At 47.3% G+C, this 22,826-nt stretch overlaps 1 protein-coding gene across 1 annotated transcript in view; it reads left to right on the top strand.

Moving 5' to 3' along the window:
• Positions 1 to 22,826, top strand: part of CSNK2A2 (casein kinase 2 alpha 2) — a 364,482-nt gene that overhangs the window by 285,178 nt on the left and 56,478 nt on the right. Inside the window, exon 11 of the mRNA XM_086947793.1 lies at positions 6,897 to 6,994. Within this exon, the coding sequence (XP_086803919.1) occupies positions 6,897 to 6,973 (77 nt within the window). The 3' untranslated portion in view covers positions 6,974 to 6,994. The remainder of the gene's footprint in view (positions 1 to 6,896; positions 6,995 to 22,826) is intronic.

Genomic DNA, 22,826 nt, shown 5'->3' with positions numbered 1-22,826 from the left:
TTATGGCCTGGGAAACAGTAATGTTTTTAGTTGTTTTCGGAACACCAAAAGGCTGGGTTCTAGACGAAGTGATAGTGGTATGGCGTTCCAAAGTTTCGCCGCGTTTCGGGAGAAGAGGCGGTCCCCAGACCGGACTTTATTGGTCCTGGGCGTTATGAGGATTTTTTGGTGGTTAGAGCGAAGGTGCCTAGATGGGACGTAGGGTCTGATCAGGGTGTTTACCAAGTGCCTAGCGACGGTAGCGGTGCACCTGAGGAGAAACCATGTCCACGTCTACCCCTATCTGGACGACTGGCTCATCCAAGCAAAGTCAGTCCAGCAATGTGCCAGCCACATGTCTCGCACTATTCACCTCCTGCACAGCCTCTGATTCTCATTAAACTACGCAAAGTCTCATCTCCAACCCGCTCACGTACAACAGTACCTAGGAGCTACGATAGACACTCTGGTAGCAAAGGCACAGCCAAACTCGGCAAGAATCAACAGTATTCAATTACTGATTCAGAAATTCAGGCCCCAACACTCGCTCCCGTCACGGGTGTTTATGCAGTTGATGCGGTTGTTGGTGACCGGTCGCGCATACCACTCTCTGCATTGGTGGAACCCACAAAACCTTTGCAGGGGACGACCGTTCCAAGAGCCTGTACCACAAATAGTGCTGACGACGGACGCATCTCTCCTGGGCTGGGGAGCGCATGTCCTCCATTACACAGTACAGGGACTATGGACAACACAGCAAAAGAAGATGCACATCAACCTGTTGAAACTGATGGCAGTATTCTTTGCAATGAAGGCGTTCAAGGTACATTTGTGCAACAGTCGTGTTGATCCGGACGGACAACATGAGTGCCATGTACTACATACAGAAGCAGGGAGGGACACACTCTCCACAGTTGTCACATCTAGCGCAAAGCATGTGGAAGTGGGCCATTCAGAGGAACATATTCCTCATGGCGGAACACCTCCCAGGCAGGGACAACTAGATGGCGGATCTGCTCAGCAGACACAGCCACCAGATGCACGAGTGGGAGATACATCCCTCAGTGCTACAACCGTACTTCCAGCAGTGGGGTCACCCAGAGATAGACCTGTTCGCCACAAGGGAAAACGCAAAATGCCAAAGCTTCGCCGCCAGGTTTCCACATCCGCAGTCTCAGGTCAATTCGATATGGATGAACTGGTCAGGCAGGTTTGCGTACGCTTTTCCCCCAGCCCCGCTCATACCACTAGTGGCATGCAAACTGCGACAACACTCCATGACACTCATCTTAGTTGCTCCAACGTGGGCGAGGCAACCATGGTACACCACGTTCCTAGAACTTTCCGTGATGCCTCATCAAAGGCTGCGATTAACACCCAGTCTTTTAACGCAGAGCCATGGAGACATTCAGCACCCAGATCCGCAACAGTTGAACCTTGCGATCTGGCTCCTGAAGCATAGAGTTTGGTTACCTGAACTTGCCGAAATATGTAGAGGTTCCCTTGAGATGATTTACAAACAATTTTGTCAACGTACTATTCTGTATGGACAATTCATACATATATAACACAAACATATAACAGTTAAAAAATAATTTATTATAAATGCAAACATATAACAGAAACCAATAAGTTTGACTAGCTAATCTGGTCCGTTAAAAAAGCATGAATACATAACAATCAATTCTGGCCTGCTTAATTGACATGGAGGACAGGGATGTAAAACATAAAATTGTTGAATACAATTTGTACATTCGGACTCCTTTATAGTATCATCGATCTTATGTTGCTATCGAATCTGTAAATCAACCATCGATGTTGGAGTCTTGAATTGTACCAAGGATGGCGTTGACGCGTTCCGGTGGAATTAATGGATGAGAACCACCTTTATCAAGACTTTCTGATGTCTGTCACGGTAGGGAATTAGTTGAATCTCCCTAGAATATATATACACACAATTAGCGTACAGTATTATTTTGGTATACTTGTACATAGTAATCTCCAGGAGGGACTTAAATACATGGTTTGCTTCCCTTTCTAAAACCTATCACTTCAGTCACAGCTGTGGGAGCTGGGCTCCTGGTCACTTGCTCAGGACAAATGGGGGAAGTAGATTAGGACAAAGGTTGCACTGCCAGGGGCACTTGGGCAGCTGGGTGCAGGGTGCTTTTGAGCCGTCGGGCGCTCACTGTTATTCAATGGAAAACTTGGAAGATGAGCCAAGGCTGTAGTCTCTGGGATGGAGATTCTTCAGGAACAAACCAACACTTCGAGGGGTAAGTTGGGAACTTGGCGGATATGTTGGCATCCCGGAGTTGGGCACAGGGGGCCGTGTGGCGCCAGGTGCACGGGTGTCTGACGTCGGTAAATCTTACCCTCTGCTGATCGAGGTTGGAGGGGTCCCTGGTTGTGAGGCTGCAGGAGGCGTAGGTCATCCATCGAGGAGGGTCCTTGGGCACTGGATTTCATGTCACAATAGCTGGGGGGGATGTCCTCACGGTCTTTGTCCACTCAGGCACGGGCCGGGCTCGGCAGGTGCAGAGTGTGCTGGATTCGCGGTTCCTGGCTGGCACCAGGGGTGTTGCTTTTTGAGCAGAACCACTGCTCGTGGGAGTCCCAGTCTTGGTAGAGTCTCAAGGCAGTCAGGTCCTCCAGGATTTTTGAGGTTGCGGCCCACTGAAGGCGCTGGAGTTTCGCAGGAGCAGGTTCAAGGACCAACAGACCGGTAGGGTTGGGGCCAAGTCAGGGGGGGCAGTTGGCAGAGGCTGGCACACAGCAAGTGGCCTAGGGAAGCTCACAAAGGCGGCATGCCTTTGAAGCTTCCCCTGCCCATCCTGGGGGAGGAGACCTAGCACCTCGCCCAGGATGTGCATTGTTGCAAGCCCAGGAGAGCGGAGGGCTCTCTACCCAGGGCTCCTGCAACATATCTGCTGAGTGGCAGTCTATGCTGCCTCTCAGACAAGACATGGATTGTAGGTTAGGTTTCAGGGGGCATCTCTAAGATGCCCTCTGTATTGCATTTTACATTAAATCCCACACTGGCATCAGTGTGGGTTTAATGAGCTGGGAAGTTTGATATCAAACTTCTCAGTCTTCAGTGTAGCCATCATGGTGCTGTGGAGTTCGTAATGACCTCCCAGCACCATATACTCTTAATGGCATCACTGCACTTACCTTGCCCAGGAATGGCCCTGGGTACTGTAGGGGCATAGGGCTCATGCATCTGTGCCCACACCACTGGCATAGTGCACCCAGCTAGAGGGGTGACTGATGTATGCCAGGGCAGTGTGTTTGTGGGCATGGCACACAGTGCCATGTCGACTCTTTGTTTAGTTCTGCACCAGGACCCTCAGCCTGCAAAGGCAGTGTGAGAGTGTCGGGGTACAGGGCATCTAAGGGTGGCACAATAAGTGCTGCAGCCCTTAGGGGTCTTGGTCGTAATGCCCTGGGTACCTAGGGTACCATTTGCCAGGGGCTGATATGTGGCCAGGATGCCAATTGGTTTTAGTTCAACACTGTTTTAGGGAACTAACACAGGCCCTGGGCACCTGATTGGCAGGAACCCAGGGCACACTCAGTCAAAGCACATCAGCAATTCAGCAAAAAAAGGGGGCATACCATGCAAGAAAAATGTCACTTTCTCACAAAGGCAGACTCTCCTATGATGATCATGATGGAAATTTGCTAATGCTACATTGATATCAAATATTCAAAGTGCACTGCAGGAGTTTTAACCTTTTCTTCAGTTAAAGCTACAGTGATGCAACATTGAAGGTTGGATTACATTTTACCTTAATGGAACCTAATAATTGGTACCGTTTTTTTCTCATTCAAGATAGGCCGGCTATTATCCATCCACTCTTTGACCTTAAGAGAGGTTTACTCTCCTGATCTCCCTCATAATTCTTAGCCAGATTAAACACCATCTGAGCGTTATCGTTGGATATCAAAAATTATGTTCATCTTATCAAGCAATTAGTCTACTAAATATTAAAACGTGACCAAGAAAGGCGTGATCCTCGACGTACTTTAAAGGCCACTTGCTGCCTGACTTTAGGCAGAAGGACATTCCGTAAAGAGGCAAACCACCTGCTCGTTATCACAAACTCAGCCGCCACTTTGTCATAATGGGTTGGTTGTTTGTGTTAAAGGGTATTGAGAGATCTGCCCTATTGATTGTGACTTTGAAAACAACCACTAGTAAAACCTGTGAATAATAATATGCATTTGTCCAATACAGCGCCTACTACAGAGATGAACAAAGGATACATGTGAGTTTCAGACAGCGGATATGACTTCTTACTAAGTTATTTGGTATAGGAGTTGAACATTCGTTTGTAGAACAGTTTCATATTGGTCCTTCATGCAAAGTTTCCGTAAATGTATCATCAGTTTCCTGACTTTAATAACCATCTTCACTATTAAATATGATTGTTACCATTATGTTCTGCTGGAACTTAATGGCTACCACAGCCATTTGTAGGTCAAAGCCTACCAGACCATATAGCTGTCTGGTTGCATACACCTACTGGCACATGCTAAAAGCTTAGCTAGAAATGCAGTCTGCCCATTGCTTACCATTTGCTTTGCCTTTTGTCACTCACTTTACTTGTATTCTATTTGCTTACTTTATTTTAGGACATACAGCTTGTGTTTGTCCCTCCTTTGGAGGATAGCCTGTTTACTATGTCTCTGCTGGCTCCTTCTATACGTCCACAAGTGCTGGCTTCAATGGGAACTCTTTTTTTTTTTTTTTGTCTTTTTTTTGTCTGTGAGGCACTCCATGAGAGTGCATGTTTTCTTTTTCCAGCTGTCTCTATTCTACGCTTTGAGCTGTTACCCATATGCATCTTTGACCTCTCCTCAAGCCTGCTTGCTGCTTGTTCACTCGGAACATGAAACAAAATAGGGCGACGGTGAGCTGTGGTTACATGAAGTACTGAATCTTCTTGCCCAAACTAATTCGGGCTCTCTGCTCGATCCATGTCCTCCTAAAAGTATTCACCATGCATCTGAAATCATGTCAGAGCACCTCATTGTCATCTTCAATTAGATGTTTCTCATGGGTTTCTACCCCACTAATTGGAAACTGGCCCTCAGTTCTTCTGCTTTAATAAAAAAAAAAATCTAGATAGTGTTGAGCCCAATAATTATCGGCCCATCACTCGTCTGTCACTCCCTGCCAAAATTGCTGAAAAGGCTATGAATGCTGAACTTACATCATTTATTGAGTCATGGTTTCGTCCATCACACTAAGTTTGGATTCAATAATTTCCACAGTCCGCAACTCTTGCTGATCACAGCATCATAGCCAATTAGGCAAGCTGTTGATTCAGGAGGCAATGATGCTAAAGTCCTTTTAGATCTCTCGGCAGTATTTGACACAGTCTACAATAACATTCTTTTAGACTGTCTTGCCTCCATTGATATTAAGGTTCTACCACTTACACTGCTGAAATCTTTTCTCACCGATCCCAAACAGTTTGTCACTCTTGAAGATTTGAGAACTCCCACTTTTTTAAAATGTTGCAGCATTCCCCATGGCTCCTCCCTGAGCCCTACCCCTGTGAATATTTATGCCCCCCCGCAACCACCACCACCTCGATCCCTAATCTAATCTGGTCCTGTGGGTTCTCTGTGATGTCTTATGCTGATGAGTTAATGCACCTCTCACCTGTCACTATAATATGCAATTGGGGGGTATAATGCCCCTATCTCTGCACAGAGAAATGTTATTCATACAAGTGGTAATCTGTTGGATACACCCGGGTTGCAGAAATTACGTTGTAAACCTGACAGTTAAAGGGAATCCACGGGCGGGCGTGGGCTCTAAAGGGAAAAACCAATCCACAGGGGGTAAAGCAAAGAAACAAAACTCACCATGGTCTCTAAACCCTCAACCCCTTCAGCATCCACCACAGCATTACCGACCGTTATCCTTGCCTTAGATCTTCCTGGCGGTACAAAAGGGGGGTGGTGATGGACGGAGCATCTGAATCAATCAAACACTCACACCCAGTCAAAGGATCTGGGTTTAATCCATCACCGTTCTTTAGCCCACTCTGCCACCCCAGTTCAGACATGGCTATATGCAAATCAGTCTGACCCTGTGCCTCATGGGAACAGTCCAGGCCGAACTACCAAGCCATGTCTTCCCTGGACCGGAAACAAGCTTCCGAGGACCGGTTTCTGGCATTCCAGCCGTCTTCAGCCCGGCTTGCTTGAATCCAGTAGCAAAGTGAGCAAGGGATAATGGACACTTAATCGAATAGTTCTAAGGGTTAGGGTGCTTGAGATGGGAACACCTGATGTTTCAAGCTGCATTGATATGTAAGATTGTGGTTGATTTCTTATGTTGCTGGCTGAGTGCCTCGTGTATGGATGCAGTTGATGCCTCAGAGGTCTAGGTCATAGCAGATTCTGTTGACTAGCCAGAGTTGCCAGGCTGGACAGACTGCTCTAAAAAAGTGTGGGGGTCTAGTGCTGTTAACACTCACAAACTGTCCTTATTAAGTAAATGTTTTATTGTTTTCTCTATGGCCTGTTCTCAGTCAGAAATGTGGTTGAGATTACGTCACTAATTGTGTTGGGTACATACTTTTATACTGTTAAAATAAAGATACATTCTTAAAAAAGGATGTTCAAATGGTTGAGAGATTTGCCTCGAATTGAGGACTGGGGAGTTATCTCAAATAGTAGCAAACCTTTTCCTTAGAAGTTTGAAGTGTGTTGCATAGACCTAATCTATCAAAATGGTATGGTCTAGCTGTATGTGATTATACCTAAACCCCACATTAGACAATCCTTGTTAGAAATTAATTTTTGTTATCTCATAATATTATGTAACAGGTGTGAAAGATGTTGACTGAGAAGTAAGTTGTGCTTTTAATTCTTTTTTTGCATTTGCTCTTTTGTAGATCCTGTAGTGAAGGAGCAATGTCAGCCAACTTCGGACAATACTGTGCTTTCCAGCAGCTTGACAGCAGCACGGTGAAAACTGGAAAAAACAACACGGGTAAAGGTTTCTAACTACTTTTCAAAAGAGGGGGGGCCTTGCAACCCACAGGAAGAACCTCTCAACAGCGGAAAAGCGAGTGTCAGCAGTGGAACAGAGGGGGAGTAATGGTAATCCTCAGGGTAGCCGTAGTGGGTGGGAGGGAGTTAATGGGCAATCATTTTCCCGATGTGTTCTAGCAGATCAACCCCAGATTTATGTACTGAAGACATTTATTTAACATTTGGATGGTTCCATAAATTTTATTGCCATCTCATTAGGACGCAGTCTACCGACTTGACATCACTCGTGTCCTTGTTTACTTTTTCACTAAAATGTTTTCCTGAGGTTTACCGTTCTTGATGTAATCTGAATGTATACTTGGCTGTGCTAACCTTTATTTGATATCCTTTGAGTTATCGTTACATATCATGCTTGAATCTAGGTTAAAAGTTTATTATAAAAACAGAACATAGCACTGGTGAGGTCAACCCCAGGATATCTGTAATCTGGCAAATTGTATGAAGTGGCCCATCACTGAAAAATGTTCTTCAAATATATTCTTCTGCTGTTGTCGTTGGTTTGGAAGTTATGTAGCTAGGAAGACACATAGATTGTAATAGATCATAAAGGTAACCAAAGTATGTAAGACGATGAGATAGCAGATGAAAAAATTGTGATTTCGGCTTCAGTATTGGGACAGCGGTCTATATAAAATGTCATTTGTGGTTGCTCAAGCCTTCCTTTAGGGGTATAGGAGATTGTTGTTGGAGAGAAACTCATATCTGAAAGACTGTTAAAGATTTCCTACCTTAGAATTTCCCCCCAGGCTTCAGACTGGATCTGGAGATTTTTCTTTAGCAGTACCCCTGCGTGTCAGTAGGCGGCGTCAGACGACTCCCCGTCTGTCGTCAGCGTTGTGCTCGCCGGGATGATGATGTGGTGCTACTTTGACGCCGCCCCTGCGCACTGACATCAGTTCTTTCTTTTTCCGCACCAGCCTAGTGCAGATCTGGAGAGAGCTACTCCTTAGCCTATTTTTGGCTTACTTTTTGTCGACATCTTTTTTGAGGACCTCGACTTCTAGTGCACAAGAGATGTCCCTACGTCGGACCGACTTCAAGCCCTGTGTAGCCTGTCACAAGGCGATGTCTGTGTCGGACCCTCACCTCATGTGCTCGTATTGTCTGGAGTGTGACCACGACCCAAAGTCCTGCTCAGACTGCCGTTCCAGGGTGCTAAAGACTTTGTGGGAGCGGTCCCGAAAGTTGCTGGAGGCCAGGCGTTTGGCTATGCATCGCTCCCTGTCTCTATTGAGAGGAAGCGCTCACGGAGCTCCACTCCAGTCGCACTCCAAGTCGTCCAGGTCTTCAGGTAAGTCCAAACACAAGAAGTGGGTGAAGAAGCACCTGCGCTCTTCGCCTTCTACCCTTTGATCTGCCAACACAACGCGTTACTCCGAGCATCATCGCTCTAAGGCCCAGTCTCTGGCACCTGCTCCTGAAAAGGCTCCACGCCTCCCTCCTTTTCTGGGAGCCGTAGTGTCTCATGCCCAACTCAAGACCTTCTACGAGGCCTTACACCTTGTTTTGGGTATCTGACTCCACCGGCAGGCCTTTAGCCCCACGGAGCCGGTTGGGGGCCTTAGTCCTTAGATGCCTGCGGCTCCGACCCCAGAGGGTCCCTGCGGATCCCGGCCTGGATCCGTATCAATGCCGTTTGATCTTACTCGAACTTCTTCGGCGCCGATCCTGGCGATGGCGCTGGCTGTGTCCCCAGCCGACGTCGATCCCCGACTTAGACACTGAGCCGGACAGACGTCTCCTCCGGCGCTGGAGGGTGCTTTTGTTCCCCTGTTCATCCCTGGTATTCCAGATCAACAAGAGGGTGGTGATGATGACTGGGAGCGGTCGCTGGACCCTTTAGCTGACCAGCTGGAAGAACCAGACTGGCGAGAGGACCTGGGTGACACCAATGGTCTGGACACTTCATTTGGTACTAGTTTGCTTTCTCCCCCTGCCGTAGCTACGGAGGAGGGAGCTTCCTGTGCTGTGGTGGTGAGAAGGGCGGCTGAGGCTTTGGGCCTTAAGCTCCCTTCAGTGGCAGACAGGACTACGCTCCTTACAAAGGTGCTTCAGCCTGCAGCTTCTTTATCTGCACCCTTATTGCCTTTCAATGAAGCCCTCACTGACGTGCTTCTGGGCTCTTGATCCAAGCCCAGCACAGGGACTTCTGTGAATAAGACGATTGTCCGCCGCCTCTGCCTGGCACCAAGCGACCCAGTGTTCTTGACCCAACCCTTCCCAACAGAGCTTGGTGGTCCAAGTTTCTTTTTCCAAGGGCTTATTCCCTTCTGCTCCCCCAGATGGGGAATCCATGAAGCTGGATCACCTTGGGAAGCGCATGTTCTGTCCCTTCAGCATAGCACTGCAGTCTGTGAATACCTTCTGCCTCTTGGGACATTATTCCCACTCCAAATGAGATACGGTTGTGCAAGTGCTGCCACAGTCTCCGGAGGAGGCCCAGTCCGTTCTCTCCCGGATGGGAGGGACGCCGTAGCCAATTTCGCCATACGATGTGGACTGGATACCACTGACTCACTGGGCAGACGATTGCCACATCTGTAGCCCTGAAATGCCACGCCTATTTGAGGACATCACCTGAAAAGCCAGATGTCCAGTCAACTTTGATGGACATGCCCTTTGATGGCAGTCATCTTTTTGGCGACAAAGCAGACTCTGCGCTTGAGCGCTTCAAAGATTCTAGGGCTACGGCCAGGTCTTTGAGCCTCACTGCATCGGCACGTCCACCTCAGTCTGCTTTTCACCCCTTTTGTGGTCTCCGGCAGATTCCGGGCTCTATATCAACCTGCTAGAGCTCCGTTGATCCAACAGGCACTGAAAGCATTCCTTCCCTCTCTCAAAGGGAAGGTGGTCCAGGTGTTCAGAGACAACAGCACCACCATGTGGTACTGCAACAAACAAGGTGGGTGGGGGCGTGGACCCTTTGTCAGGAGGCCTGGTGGATCACGAATCGCGTCTCCATCGGAGGTGGTGCAAGGTCTCTTTCAACAGTGGGGAGAGCCTTGATTAGATGTGTTCGCCACCTAAGAGAACGCACAATGTCAGCAGTATTGCGCGCTGGAGTTTCCCAGTGTAAGAATTGGCTTTTGTAGTTTGGTTTGCCCTGTTCCCATCATGCACTGGGACAGGAACAGACTAATTTGCATACAGCCGGGTTCTGAAACTGGGATGGTGCAGTGAGCTAAAAAACGGTGTTGGATCTAGCCCTGATCTCTTGACTGGGTGAGAGCTTTCTGCTTAATTCAGAGACTCTGTCCCTCACCACCCCTTGTTGTAAATATTTTTGTCCACCCTAAGCGTGGAAGGGTATTCTCAGATGTGAGACCCTTGCTCATTGCACCATCAGGATTCAAGCAAACCGGGCCGAAGACGGCTGTAATGCCAGAAACCGGTCCCCGGGAGCTTGTTTCCTTCCCAGTGTAAGAATTGGCTTTTGTAGTTTGGTTTGCCCTGTTCCCATCATGCACTGGGACAGGAACAGACTAATTTGCATACAGCCGGGTTCTGAAACTGGGATGGTGCAGTGAGCTAAAAAACGGTGTTGGATCTAGCCCTGATCTCTTGACTGGGTGAGAGCTTTCTGCTTAATTCAGAGACTCTGTCCCTCACCACCCCTTGTTGTAAATATTTTTGTCCACCCTAAGCGTGGAAGGGTATTCTCAGATGTGAGACCCTTGCTCATTGCACCATCAGGATTCAAGCAAACCGGGCCGAAGACGGCTGTAATGCCAGAAACCGGTCCCCGGGAGCTTGTTTCCTTCCCAGTGTAAGAATTGGCTTTTGTAATTTGGTTTGCCCTGTTCCCATCATGCACTGGGACAGGAACAGACTAATTTGCATACAGCCGGGTTCTGAAACTGGGATGGTGCAGTGAGCTAAAAAACGGTGTTGGATCTAGCCCTGATCTCTTGACTGGGTGAGAGCTTTCTGCTTAATTCAGAGACTCTGTCCCTCACCACCCCTTTTTGTAAATATTTTTGTCCACCCTAAGCGTGGAAGGGTATTCTCAGATGTGAGACCCTTGCTCATTGCACCATCAGGATTCAAGCAAACCGGGCCGAAGACGGCTGTAATTCCAGAAACCGGTCCCCGGGAGCTTGTTTCCTTCCCAGTGTAAGAATTGGCTTTTGTAGTTTGGTTTGCCCTGTTCCCATCATGCACTGGGACAGGAACAGACTAATTTGCATACAGCCGGGTTCTGAAACTGGGATGGTGCAGTGAGCTAAAAAACGGTGTTGGATCTAGCCCTGATCTCTTGACTGGGTGAGAGCTTTCTGCTTAATTCAGAGACTCTGTCCCTCACCACCCCTTGTTGTAAATATATATATATATGGAGTTTCCAAGGAGGCATTTGCTTGGCGACGCTTTTCGTCGCGAGTGGAGCTCAGGCCTCCTGTACGCTTTTCTGCCAGTACCACTTCTGCCCGAGTGCTGAAGAAGATCCAGCGCGACCAGACCCAAGTTGTCCTTGTGGCTCCGGACTGGCCACAAAGAGCCTGGTACCCCAAACTTCTGAGCATGACCATCGATCCTCCGATCAGACTGCCCCTTCACCCGAACCAGTCTAGCCTCCCCCTCCATGTATGGAGATTGAGTGGCGACAGTTGACAGCTTTTGACCTTTTGCCCGAAGTCTGTAATGTTATCTTTGCAACCAGGCGTCCCTCCACGAAATCGGTATACACCTGTAGATGGAACAAGTTTGTGGCATGGTACACAGCAAAGTCTGTGGAGCCCCTTTCTGTACATACTTTCGTTAGTCCAGCGGTGCTCTGTCCTGGACACTTTGAAAGGTTATCTTGCTGCTATCTCTGCCTTCCTCAGGTTGCCAGATCGCCATCCTTATTCAAGTTTCCTATTGGTAATAGATTCATTAAGGTCATTACTCATTCATTTCCTCCAACTCTTTTCGTAAAGCCCCAGTGGGACTTGAATCTTGTTCTTACATTTCTTGTGTGCTTCCTTTGAGCCCCTTCATAACTGTCCTCTCAGACTTCTTACTCTAAATCTAAAGGCTGCCTTCCTTGTTGCCATCACCTCAGTCGCAGAGTGAGTTAGCTTCAAGCTCTGTCTTCAAAGCTCCCTTTCTTATCTGTGCATCCGCACAAAGTGGTGCTTCGGACAAGGCCTTCCTTTGTGCCAAAAGTGGTTTCCCCATTTCATGTAGCTCAATCCATCACCTTGCCTTCGTTCCTTCCACCTCTGCACCCTTCCAAGGAGGAGGAAGAGGAGGCTCTATCGCCTGGACCCTAAATGTGTACTGTCATTTTACCTTGACCGCACCGAAGATTTCCAGGTAGAGGATCAACTCTGTTGGAAATGTGGGTGCTGAGAAAAGCAGCGATGTTCAGAAACGTATCATCTTGCTATGGGTTGTTCTTTGCATAAAAATCTGTTATGTACTAGCTTGAAAAAGGTTCTCCAGTGGGGCTGCAGGCTCACTCCCCTAGAGCTGTGGCAGCAACCACTGCATTGGCACGCAAAGTTCAACTCCTTGATATCTGCCTGGCGGCAACGTGGGCTTCTATGCACATGTTTACCAGACATTACTGCCTGGACAGTCAAGTCCGAAGGGACGGCTACTTTGCCCGTTCAGTCCTCTTGGACTTTCTGGTGTGAACTTGGTTTGCAGTCCCTCCTCTGGGGATGGTGTTGCTGGGTTATGTATGCTAAGGTAAGGAATCTATAACGAACATTCTCTTTCAGATGAACAAGTTACTTACCTTCAGTAACGATGTATCTGTAAGCGATATATGTTAGCTATAGATTCCTTACCGCCCCTCCCCGTTCTGCAAACTGATTTCTAGGGATAGGGACTCCTTTCCAGGGCCCTACTTGTGGCGCACCAATGGCCGGTGTCTTGCATGGCTCTGCGCTTCTGGCGTGGAAAGTCAAGTCAGAACTTATATCAGCGTGCAGGTGCAGCATCCAAGTAGGCACTACGACGTCATCCAGGCGACCATGACTACGACGACCGATGCGGAGTCGGCTGACGCCACCTACTGACGGGCAAGGGTATTGCGAAAGAAAAATCTCTGGATCCAGTCTGACGCCTGGGGGAAACTCTATGGTAACGATGCTATAGCTAACATATGTGTTCGAGGCATATGAGCTGCAGATTGTACACTATGCATTAGATCGCCACCTGGTGTTGGGCTCGGATGATTGCAGGTTGTTGTCTTCTTGGAAGAAATCTTGGTAGTGACAAGATAGGTGACTCCTCCCTTGGACAATAGTGCGCATGGGCATCGGCTCCATCCTTAATTTCTTTATTTCCGCCACTGGGTTTGGATGAAAGTTTCTCCGCTCCGGCTAGAAAAAGACTTTTCAGCAACTTCGAAGCGCAGAACTTCCTCAAACTTCTACAAACTACCTTCGACATAGACTACAATACTTTCGACGTCATCTGTTCCATTCCGGTCATCGATTCGGGCGGTTGGGCCTACCGACGCCGTGCGGCCTACACCACATGGAAAGAACTCCGTTCAAAAGATGCCCGGTATGTCGAGCAAAGTTCCCACATAGCGACCACCACGAGGTCTGCAAACTCTATCGCCGGAACACGAAGAGTCGACCTGTACAGCTTGTGCATCCTTCCGATCGAAGAAAACTATCCGGGATCGGAGAGCCCGTCGACACAAAATGAGATCAGCTCCAGCACCAGAAGACATCTTCGACAAAGAGGTTTCCCTCGTTCCCGAAGACGACTCACCTGATCTCCAGATCGTATCAGAGGCAGACAACTCAGATGACTCCATTCCATCGGGTCAGCGTGTGAGTACTACTGCCCCTGCACCACATATTCTGTCCAAACTGAAGGCAAAGGTCAGCACTCCGCTCAAAGGGCCCAGTCGAGACCGAATACCTGCTTCGAAAGCCCCGCCTTACTGCCCGGCTCCAAAGAAAACAACTAAGCCTTCTAGTGCCTCGACACCGAGCAAGCCTCTTCCATCGGCACCGAAAGATAATGACCCTTCGACACCGAAGCCAAAAGACCCTTCGACACCGAAGCCAAAAGACCCTTCGGCACCGAAGCCAAAAGACCCTTCGGCACCGAAGCCAAAAGGCCCTTCGGCACCGAAGCCAAAAGGCCCTTCGGCACCGAAGCCAAAAGGCCCTTCGGCACCGAAGCCAAAAGGCCCTTCGGCACCGAAGCCAAAAGGCCCTTCGGCACCGAAGCCAAAAGGCCCTTCGGCACCGAAGCCAAAAGGCCCTTCGGCACCGCCAACCTCCTCTAGAACCGAAAATATTGACGCCCAAGAAGGTTGTAGAGAAGGAAGAACTTTTTAGACCAGATCATCGACAAAAAGATATCTACATAGACCCAAGGACAGGTCATGTATGTGCTACACCTCACAAAAAGGGACCAGCAGATGCACCACCCACACCTGTGGTTCCTGCCAAAAAGGACTGTGCAACATCTCCTATGCACCCTTCCTCTCCTATACCTTCCTCTCCTTCTCCTGTTCCTCCTCCCATATCACCTCAAATCTCTCTTGTACGTTCTCTATTATCACATTTTCCACAACAGAATGATGAATACAATTTGGGTGGAGGGGAGGACATGCAAGAACCTGATTCATGCCATGTAGATGAGGGTGTATGAGACTTTTCAATCCCAAATTGTTTTCCTATATGGGACTTTACAAACCCACAAAATGTGCCTGACATTCCTGAACCGCAGTCATACCCATCAAAACCTTCCCCTCCAGAAGATACCATTGGTTTTGGTTATTTGTTAAACAGAGCTGCTGTTTACCACGGAGTCACTATGCATTCCGATGACATAAAGGAGGATTTTCTCCTAGATACCTTTGAGCAGTCTCAGCGGTCTGCTCAAATTCTTCCCATGATCAAGGGGGTTATAAAACACGCTCCAGAGGAATTTAAAGACCCTGTACGCACTAGAATATTAAACCCTAGACTCGAGAAAAAATATAGACCAGAATCCACCGATCCAGTCTACATTAAAGGACATCTGCCACTAGACTCATTAGTTGTGGCCAATGCTAGGAAAAGGGCGAACTCTCAAACTTCTGGCGAAGCAACCCCACCTGACAAAGAATCAAAAGTAATTGACGCGTCAGGTAAAAGAATAGCTGCACAAGCTACAAACATTTGGCGTATAGCAAATACACAAGCCCTCCTCTCTCGTTACAATAGGGCTCATTATGACCAATTAGAAAAACTATTTGAGCACCTACCAGATCAGTACAAAGATCAAGCAAATGGCCTTATACAGGAAGGCAAGTTGATATCCAATGCCTCAATAAAATGCGCGCTAGATGTCGCAGACACAGCATCTAGAGCTGTAAATACAAGTGTCATACTCAGGAGACATGCGTGGTTACGCATTTCAGGGTTTAAACAAGAAGTGCAAACCACCATTTTAAACCAACCATTTAATCAGAACCAGTCATTTGGCCCAAAAGTAGACACTACACTGGAAAAAATGAAGAAAGATACAGACACCGTAAAGTCTATGGGGGCTTTACAGTCCACACCAGCTAGAAGCTCCTTTCGTCGCTCCTTTTATAGAGGAGGCTCCAAACAAACTGGAGCAGATACTACAACATCTTTCAAATCCCAAACATCCTCTGACAAGGGATACTTTAGAGGAGGATACAGAGGCAATAATAACAAAGGAAGAGCTCGCGGTAACAATAACAGATCCTCTTCTCCTACAAAACAGTGACTTCTCTCTGCTCCCCCCACAGCATTCCACTCCTGTAGGGGGCAGATTAACACAGTTCCTGCCTGTCTGGAACTCCATTACAACAGACAAGTGAGTAAGACCGATTATCCAACATGGCTACTGCCTAGAACTTACAGCAACCCCTCCAACCATACCTCCTAGGCAGCGTCCAATGTCTACAGACCATCTGACTCTGCTTCAGCAGAAGGCTTTATCACTTCTACAAAAAGATGCTATTCAAATAGTTCCTTTAGAAGAACAAGGAACAGGGGTTTACTAGCTGTACTTTCTAATTCCCAAAAAGGACGGAACACTAAGGCCAATTCTCGACCTCGGGCCCCTCAACCATTACATACAATCAGATCATTTTCATATGATCACTCTACAACAAGAGCTTCCACTGCTGCAACAAGGCTACTTCCTTACAACACTTGATCTAAAGGATGCCTACTTCCATATCCCCATACATCCTGCCCACAGAAGGTATCCAAGGTTTGTACTAGAAGGACAACACTATCGGTTCAAAGTCCTCCCATTCAGAGTGACAACGGCACCAAGAGTTTTCACAAAGTGCCTAGCATGGTAGCAGCACATCTCAGAAGACAACAAATACATGTCTTCCCTTATCTGGACGACTGGCTCATAAAAGCCAAGCCATTCAATCAGTGAGTCCAACATACACATCAGACAAGTGTTCATGAGACTAATAGGCATGATTGCATCTTCATAGTACCACACGCAAGATTGCAAATGCGCCCATTACAAGAATGCCTAGCACAACAGTGGAACCAAGCTTAAGGTCAACTAACAAACCTGGTGTTGGTAGACAGCCAAACGCATTGCTCTCTGCAGTGGTGGAACACCAAAAACTTGACAAAGGGGCGGCCGTTCCTCGAGCCTCTTCCACAGGTAGTGCTCACAACAGACGCATCCCTCACAGGATGGGGAACCCATCTCTTACATCACACAACTCAGGGCCAATGGACCAATGAACAAAAACTGCTCCAGATCAACCATCTAGAGCTGCTAGCAATATTCTTGGCACTCAAGACTTTTCAACTTCAAGTACAAAACAAAGCTGTCCTAATCCGGACGGACAATATGACAGCCATGTACTATATACAAAAACAGGGGGGGGGGGGGGGGGGGGGGGCACTCTCTGCAACTGTCCCAACTTGCACAGAACATTTGGAGATGGGCCATTCCACAAAACATTTATCTGTTAGCGGAACACCTTCCAGGAGTTCACAATCAGATAGCAGATCTGTTAAGTCGGCAGTCACAGCAGATTCACGTATGGGAACTACATCCACAAGTTTTTCAGCCATTCTTCCAAAGGTGGGGGCACCCACACATAGATCTGTTTGCCACACACGAAAATGCAAAATGCCCAACCTTCGCCGCCAGGTTACGACACCCACTGTCCGAAGGCAATGAGATATGGATGAACTGGTCAGGCAAATTTGCGTACGCTTTTCCGCCTCTCCCACTCATTCCATTAGTAGGGCGCAAGCTCAGACAACAGTCTCTCACATTGATCCTAGTAGTTCCCTCATGGGCCCGCCAACCGTGTTTCACCACACTACTAGATCTCTCTCTAGTTCCACATCAAAAGCTACAGCTCACACCCTCCATATTAACACAGAACCATGGAGAAATCAGACACCCAGACCCAAAAGAACTGAATTGGGCGATCTGGCTCCTGAAGTCTTAGAGTTTGGTTATCTAAACCTACCACCAGACTGTATGAACATCATTAAAGAGGCTAGGAGACATACTACCAGAGCGTGTTATGCCGCTAAATGGAAAAGATTTGCCATTTATTGCAACAATAACCAAATTTATCCCCTGGATGCTTCCATCAAAAATATCATTTGCTACCTTTTACATTTACAAAGGACTATTCTTCCATACGCCTGCACCTTGCAGCAATTGCAGCCTATTTACAAAAGAGGCAACATCTGTCTCTGTTCAGAGTACCTGCAATCAAAGCATTCATGGAAGGATTAAAAAGAATAATCCCACCCAGATTGCCACCTTCTCCTGTGTGGAACCTGAATCTTATCCTTACAAGACTCATGGGGCCCCCTTTCGAGCCTCTACATAAATGTGAACTGCAATTCCTAACATGGAAAACCGCTTTCCTTGTTGCCATTACTTCTCTCAGAAGAGTAACTGAGATACAAGCTTTCACTGTACAAGAACCATTTTTTCAAATACATCCTAACAAAGTGGTTCTTAGATCTAATCCAAAATTTCTTCCAAAGGTCATCATTCCTTTTCACCTAAATCAATCCGTAGAGTTACCTGTGTTTTTCCAAAACCCAGACTCTGTAGCGGAAAGGGCTTTACACACATTAGATGTTAGAAGGGCTCTTTTATACTATATAGATAGAACTAAATCCTTTCAAAAGACAAAACAACTGTTTGTATCTTTCTCTCCTACACACAAAGGCAACCCCATCTCCAAAGGTGGGATTGCAAGGTGGATTGTAAAGTGTATACAAATATGCTATATTAAAGCTAAACGTACATTAACAGTTCCTCCTAGAGCGCACTCCACTCGCAAACTAGGAGCCTCTATGGCTTTCTTAGGAAACATACCCCTAGAGGACATATACAAGGCAGCAACATGGTCTGCACCACCGTGGTCTCATCCTGCACTTACCAACTGCGCAGGATCAGGAAAGTGGCATACCTCCTTACACCTGAAGCCCTCCTGCAGGTCATCATGGCCCTCGTCCTCTCTCGCCTAGATTTCTCCAACTCGATCTACCATGGTCTGCCCAAAACATCGATGGGCAGACTACAGGTGGTCCAAAATCAGGCGGCGAGATTGGCCTCAAGGATCCCGAAGTGGCAATCTGCCAGGCCCCTCCTCGTCAAACTCCACTGGCTCCCTGTCGCCTCTAGGGCAGCCTTTAAGATAGGCTGCCTCATCTTCAAATCCCTGGCTGGCTCCTGTCCCATCTTTGTAAAATCTCTTATCCTACCCTACTGCCCGTCCCGCAACTTGAGATCCTCCTATCTTCATCTCTTAACCGTCCCCTCTTATAAGCTCTGCAGATCTGGAGGCCGGAGATTTGCTTACCTGGCCCCCAAGTTCTGGAATTCTCTCCCTCTTTCTCTTAAAACTTCTAATTCTCTGATTCTTTTTCGCAAATCTCTAAAAACTTGGCTTTTCCCTCATTCTGGTTAGTCTTTCTGTCCCCTCTATTTCCAACCAGCGCCAGGAAACCCATGGTGTCAGTGCGCTATATAAGCACCCCTTACGATACGATACGATACGATACCTTCAGGAAACACTATTGTGTTGACGTGCAAGCCAAGCAGCAAGCTGCAGTAGGCCAGTCTGTCCTTAGAACTCTTTCAAACTACTGCAACGGATACAGGTGACCACCGCTAATAGCTAATACAATCAATGCATAGTGTACAATCTGCAGCTCATATGCCTCGAACTGAAAATGCTACTTACCAGTGTGCATCTGTTCTTGGCATGTAGAGCTGCAGAGTTGTACACGCCCTTTCTCCTCCCCGGGACTTGTATCCGTTCCAGTTTTTCATCTTACTGAGATGCACACGCATGGACATCCTTTTCTCTTTACTTCTACGAACTCCATCATTTCCCATCATGTCGAAAAACAATCTAAGGATGGAGCCGATGCCCATGCGCAGTGTCAGAGGCGCAACTAGAGCCAAATTTGGGTGGGGGGGGGGGGGGGGGGGTTAAGCAAAAATATCGGGGGGGGGGGGCTGAACCTTTAATCAGCAGGCAGAGTGGAGCTGCAGGGGCTCTTAGAAGGGGTGAAACAACTGCAAAGCCTTATTAACATTCAAATGGTCTTTTAAAGACCTGTGAAACGTTCGGGTGCGGCTCTGTGTGTGCCCGGGTTCTCTCTCATTCTGGGCTGCCACACACGACAGGGGGGGGGCTGAAGCCCGGTGAGTCCAATGGGTGTTGCGCGCCGGCGCAGTATTGTCCAAGGGAGGAGTCACCTATCTCGTGAGTACAAAGACTTCTTCCAAGAAGACAACAACCTGCAATAATCCTAACCGAACACCAGGTGGCGATATAATGCATAGTGTACAAATCTGCAGCTCTACATGCCAAGAACAGATGTATACTGGTAAGTAGCATTTTCCCTTTTACAGATACACCGTTACCAAAGGTAAGTAACTTGTTCTTTAGTTTTAGTTTAGAATGCCAGGAAACCTGATTAGGAAATGATGGCCACAAATTGTGCAGTTTCTGGTAGTCTTTTGAGCTCCAGCAGACCGTGATATTACAGGTGAGGACACACATCTTGGGTACCCAATAGACACCTATGATATTGGGCCACAAGGGGATACAGATCCTGATCTCTATCCTGCACGCCCATCCACACCGGATGATGATTCAGCTTCTCAGGATTTAATAGCCAGTGCTGCAGCATACCACCAGGTGCTCCTACTTAAGGACCCTATAGAGGATGACTCCCTCTTTGAGACCCTCATTACTGTTCTGTCAGTATCTCAGTATTTACCAATGCTCAAAGAATTGCTACGTCTTTGCTACGTCATGCTTGTGACATTTTTAAAGACCTTGTGAAATCATGAATAAGCACACCAAGGGTTGACAAAAAATATAAGGCAGCACTCTTTGTATATGTATATGTGTATGTATACAGTTAACACCTGACTCCTTGGTAGTAGCCAATGCATGGAAATGGGCCAATTCACAAACAACTGGGACACACCTCCCCCAGTCAAAACTGATTGACGCCTCAGGGCAACTGGTGGCAGCCCAATCCGCAAATCATTGGAGAATTGAATACAGCCAAGCCCTTTTGGCACTCCGTGACTTGGGCACACTGGTGGGACAAAATGGAGTAACTCTTCCATCACCTCCCAGACTAATGCAAAAAAGGGGTTATGAAATGGTTCGTGAGGGGAAGTTAATCGCTAATAACTCCAAGTGCGCGCTAGATTTCGCAGACACTGCAGCAATAGGCATCAGTACCAGCTTTCTCCTTTATAGACATGCTGAGCTTAATTTCTCAGCTTTTAAACCTGAAGTACAGCCAGGAATAGTTAATCTCCCCTTTGACAAGTAGCACCTCGTCGGGTCACAATTAGATACCACCTTGGAAAAGAAGGAAAAAGGTGGAAAGATCTATGGGGGTCCTCCAAACTCCCACCTACCATGGGTCTTTTCATCACCCAATGTTCAAACAGGGTGCCAGATCTGTCTCTATGGACACCACAGGGTCCTCCTACAAAAACCAAGAACAGTACTCCACCTCTTGAATCTTCCACAGAGGCTCATATAGAGGCAACAATTACAAAAGCCGCAGCAACGGAATTTCTACCCGTACCACAAATACAAACACTAAACAATTACTTCCCCCAACATTCTCCCTCCACTACCCGAAAATCTAACACCTGTTAGGGGACGTCTTCAAAACGTTTACATTGCATAGAAATCCATCACAACAAATCAGTGTGTGTTGGACATTATCCAACATGGTTACTGTCTGGAGCTCAATACCACTCCCCCAAATATCCCACCCACAAGCACAAACCGTCCATCCACCACCAAGCCTGGGGAGAGGATGTGGCCTTGCGGCTAGAGCTGTGGACCTAGACGCTGGGGAACCGGGTTCTAGTCTCTGCAAGAACGCTAAACATCCTGTGATTCTGAGCAAGTCACTTAATCTCTCAGTGCCTAACAAAAAATTAATGTGTCCATCTGAAATGCAACTGGTGCTCATGTAAAGCGCCCTTATAACTTTGGGTCAAGTTTGTGCTACATAAAACTCAAGAAATAAATAAGCTTTCCCCAAACTAGAGGTTTCAGCTCTTACTCAACTCATGCCATAGAGCCAATTCAACTTCAGTATCAAGGAACAGGAGTATATTCACTATACTTTCTCAATCCCAAAAAGGGGAGCTAACTTCGCCTCACCCCCCTAAATCACTACATCCTATTGGAACATTTCCACATGGCCACCCTTCAGGAAGTGATAGCATTGCTGCAAAAGGAAGACTTCATGGCTACATTAGACCGAAAAGATGCCTAACTTCATATACCCATCCACCCCTCACACCACAAATACCTGTGCGTTGCCTTCCAAGGAAAGCACTATCACCTCAAAGTTCTTCCCTTTGGAGTAACCACCGCTCCATGGGTATTCACAGAATGCCTAGCAGTAGTGGCAGCACATCTGCTCAGATAAAACATTCATGTATTTCTTTAAACGATTGACTTATAAAGGCAAACTGCTCTCACGTTTGCAACCAACATACACCGATAACACCCTACTACATCAACAAGGGTTCACTAACAACCTGCAAAAATCCCACCTACATCTATCCCAAATACAACCGTAGTTAGGGGCCACACTTAATGCGCACTTACGGTTAGCATATTCAAATACAGCCAGAATACAAAACATTCTGACCCTGGTATAACAGTTTCAAAATGGGGTTCAAGTCAGTCTGGACAGAAATGTACCATTTAGACATGATGGCATCCTGCGTCACAATAGCCCTTGTGCCAATTTACATATGAAATTGCCTCAAGAATGTGTCTCACGCCAATGGACATAGTTACTGGGTCAGCTACACAATCTAGTATTGGCAGACAGCTGCACACATCACTATTTACAGTGGTGGAATTCACAAAACCTATCCAAGGGGCAGCCGTTTCTACACCCAGTTCCCGAACCCATTTTCACAGCGGATGCTTAACTGAAGGGATGGGGAGCTCACCTTCAAAATCTTACAATTCATGGTGTATTGGACTCCAAATGCCAGTGTCACCCTGTAAATTACCTAGAGTTTCAAGCTGTTCATCTGTCATTGAAAGCATTCCTACCCCACCTGAAAAACAAGGTTGTCCTAGTGCAGACAGAAAGTTTGACAACCACGTACTATCTACAAAACCTGGAGGGAGACTCACTCTCTGTAATAATCACCCCTAGCCGCGACCATATGGCACTTAGCAGTGGATCACAACATTAATCTCCTAGCAGAGCGTGTACCAGGGACAAACAATGAAGTTGCACACATCCTCAGCAGGACGCAACAACAAGTCC

This window comes from Lissotriton vulgaris, chromosome 12 (genome assembly GCF_964263255.1).
Source record: "Lissotriton vulgaris chromosome 12, aLisVul1.2, whole genome shotgun sequence".
Taxonomy (NCBI): domain Eukaryota; kingdom Metazoa; phylum Chordata; class Amphibia; order Caudata; family Salamandridae; genus Lissotriton; species Lissotriton vulgaris.
Note: the sequence above shows the minus strand (reverse complement) of the source record. Positions and strands in the feature narration are given on the sequence as shown.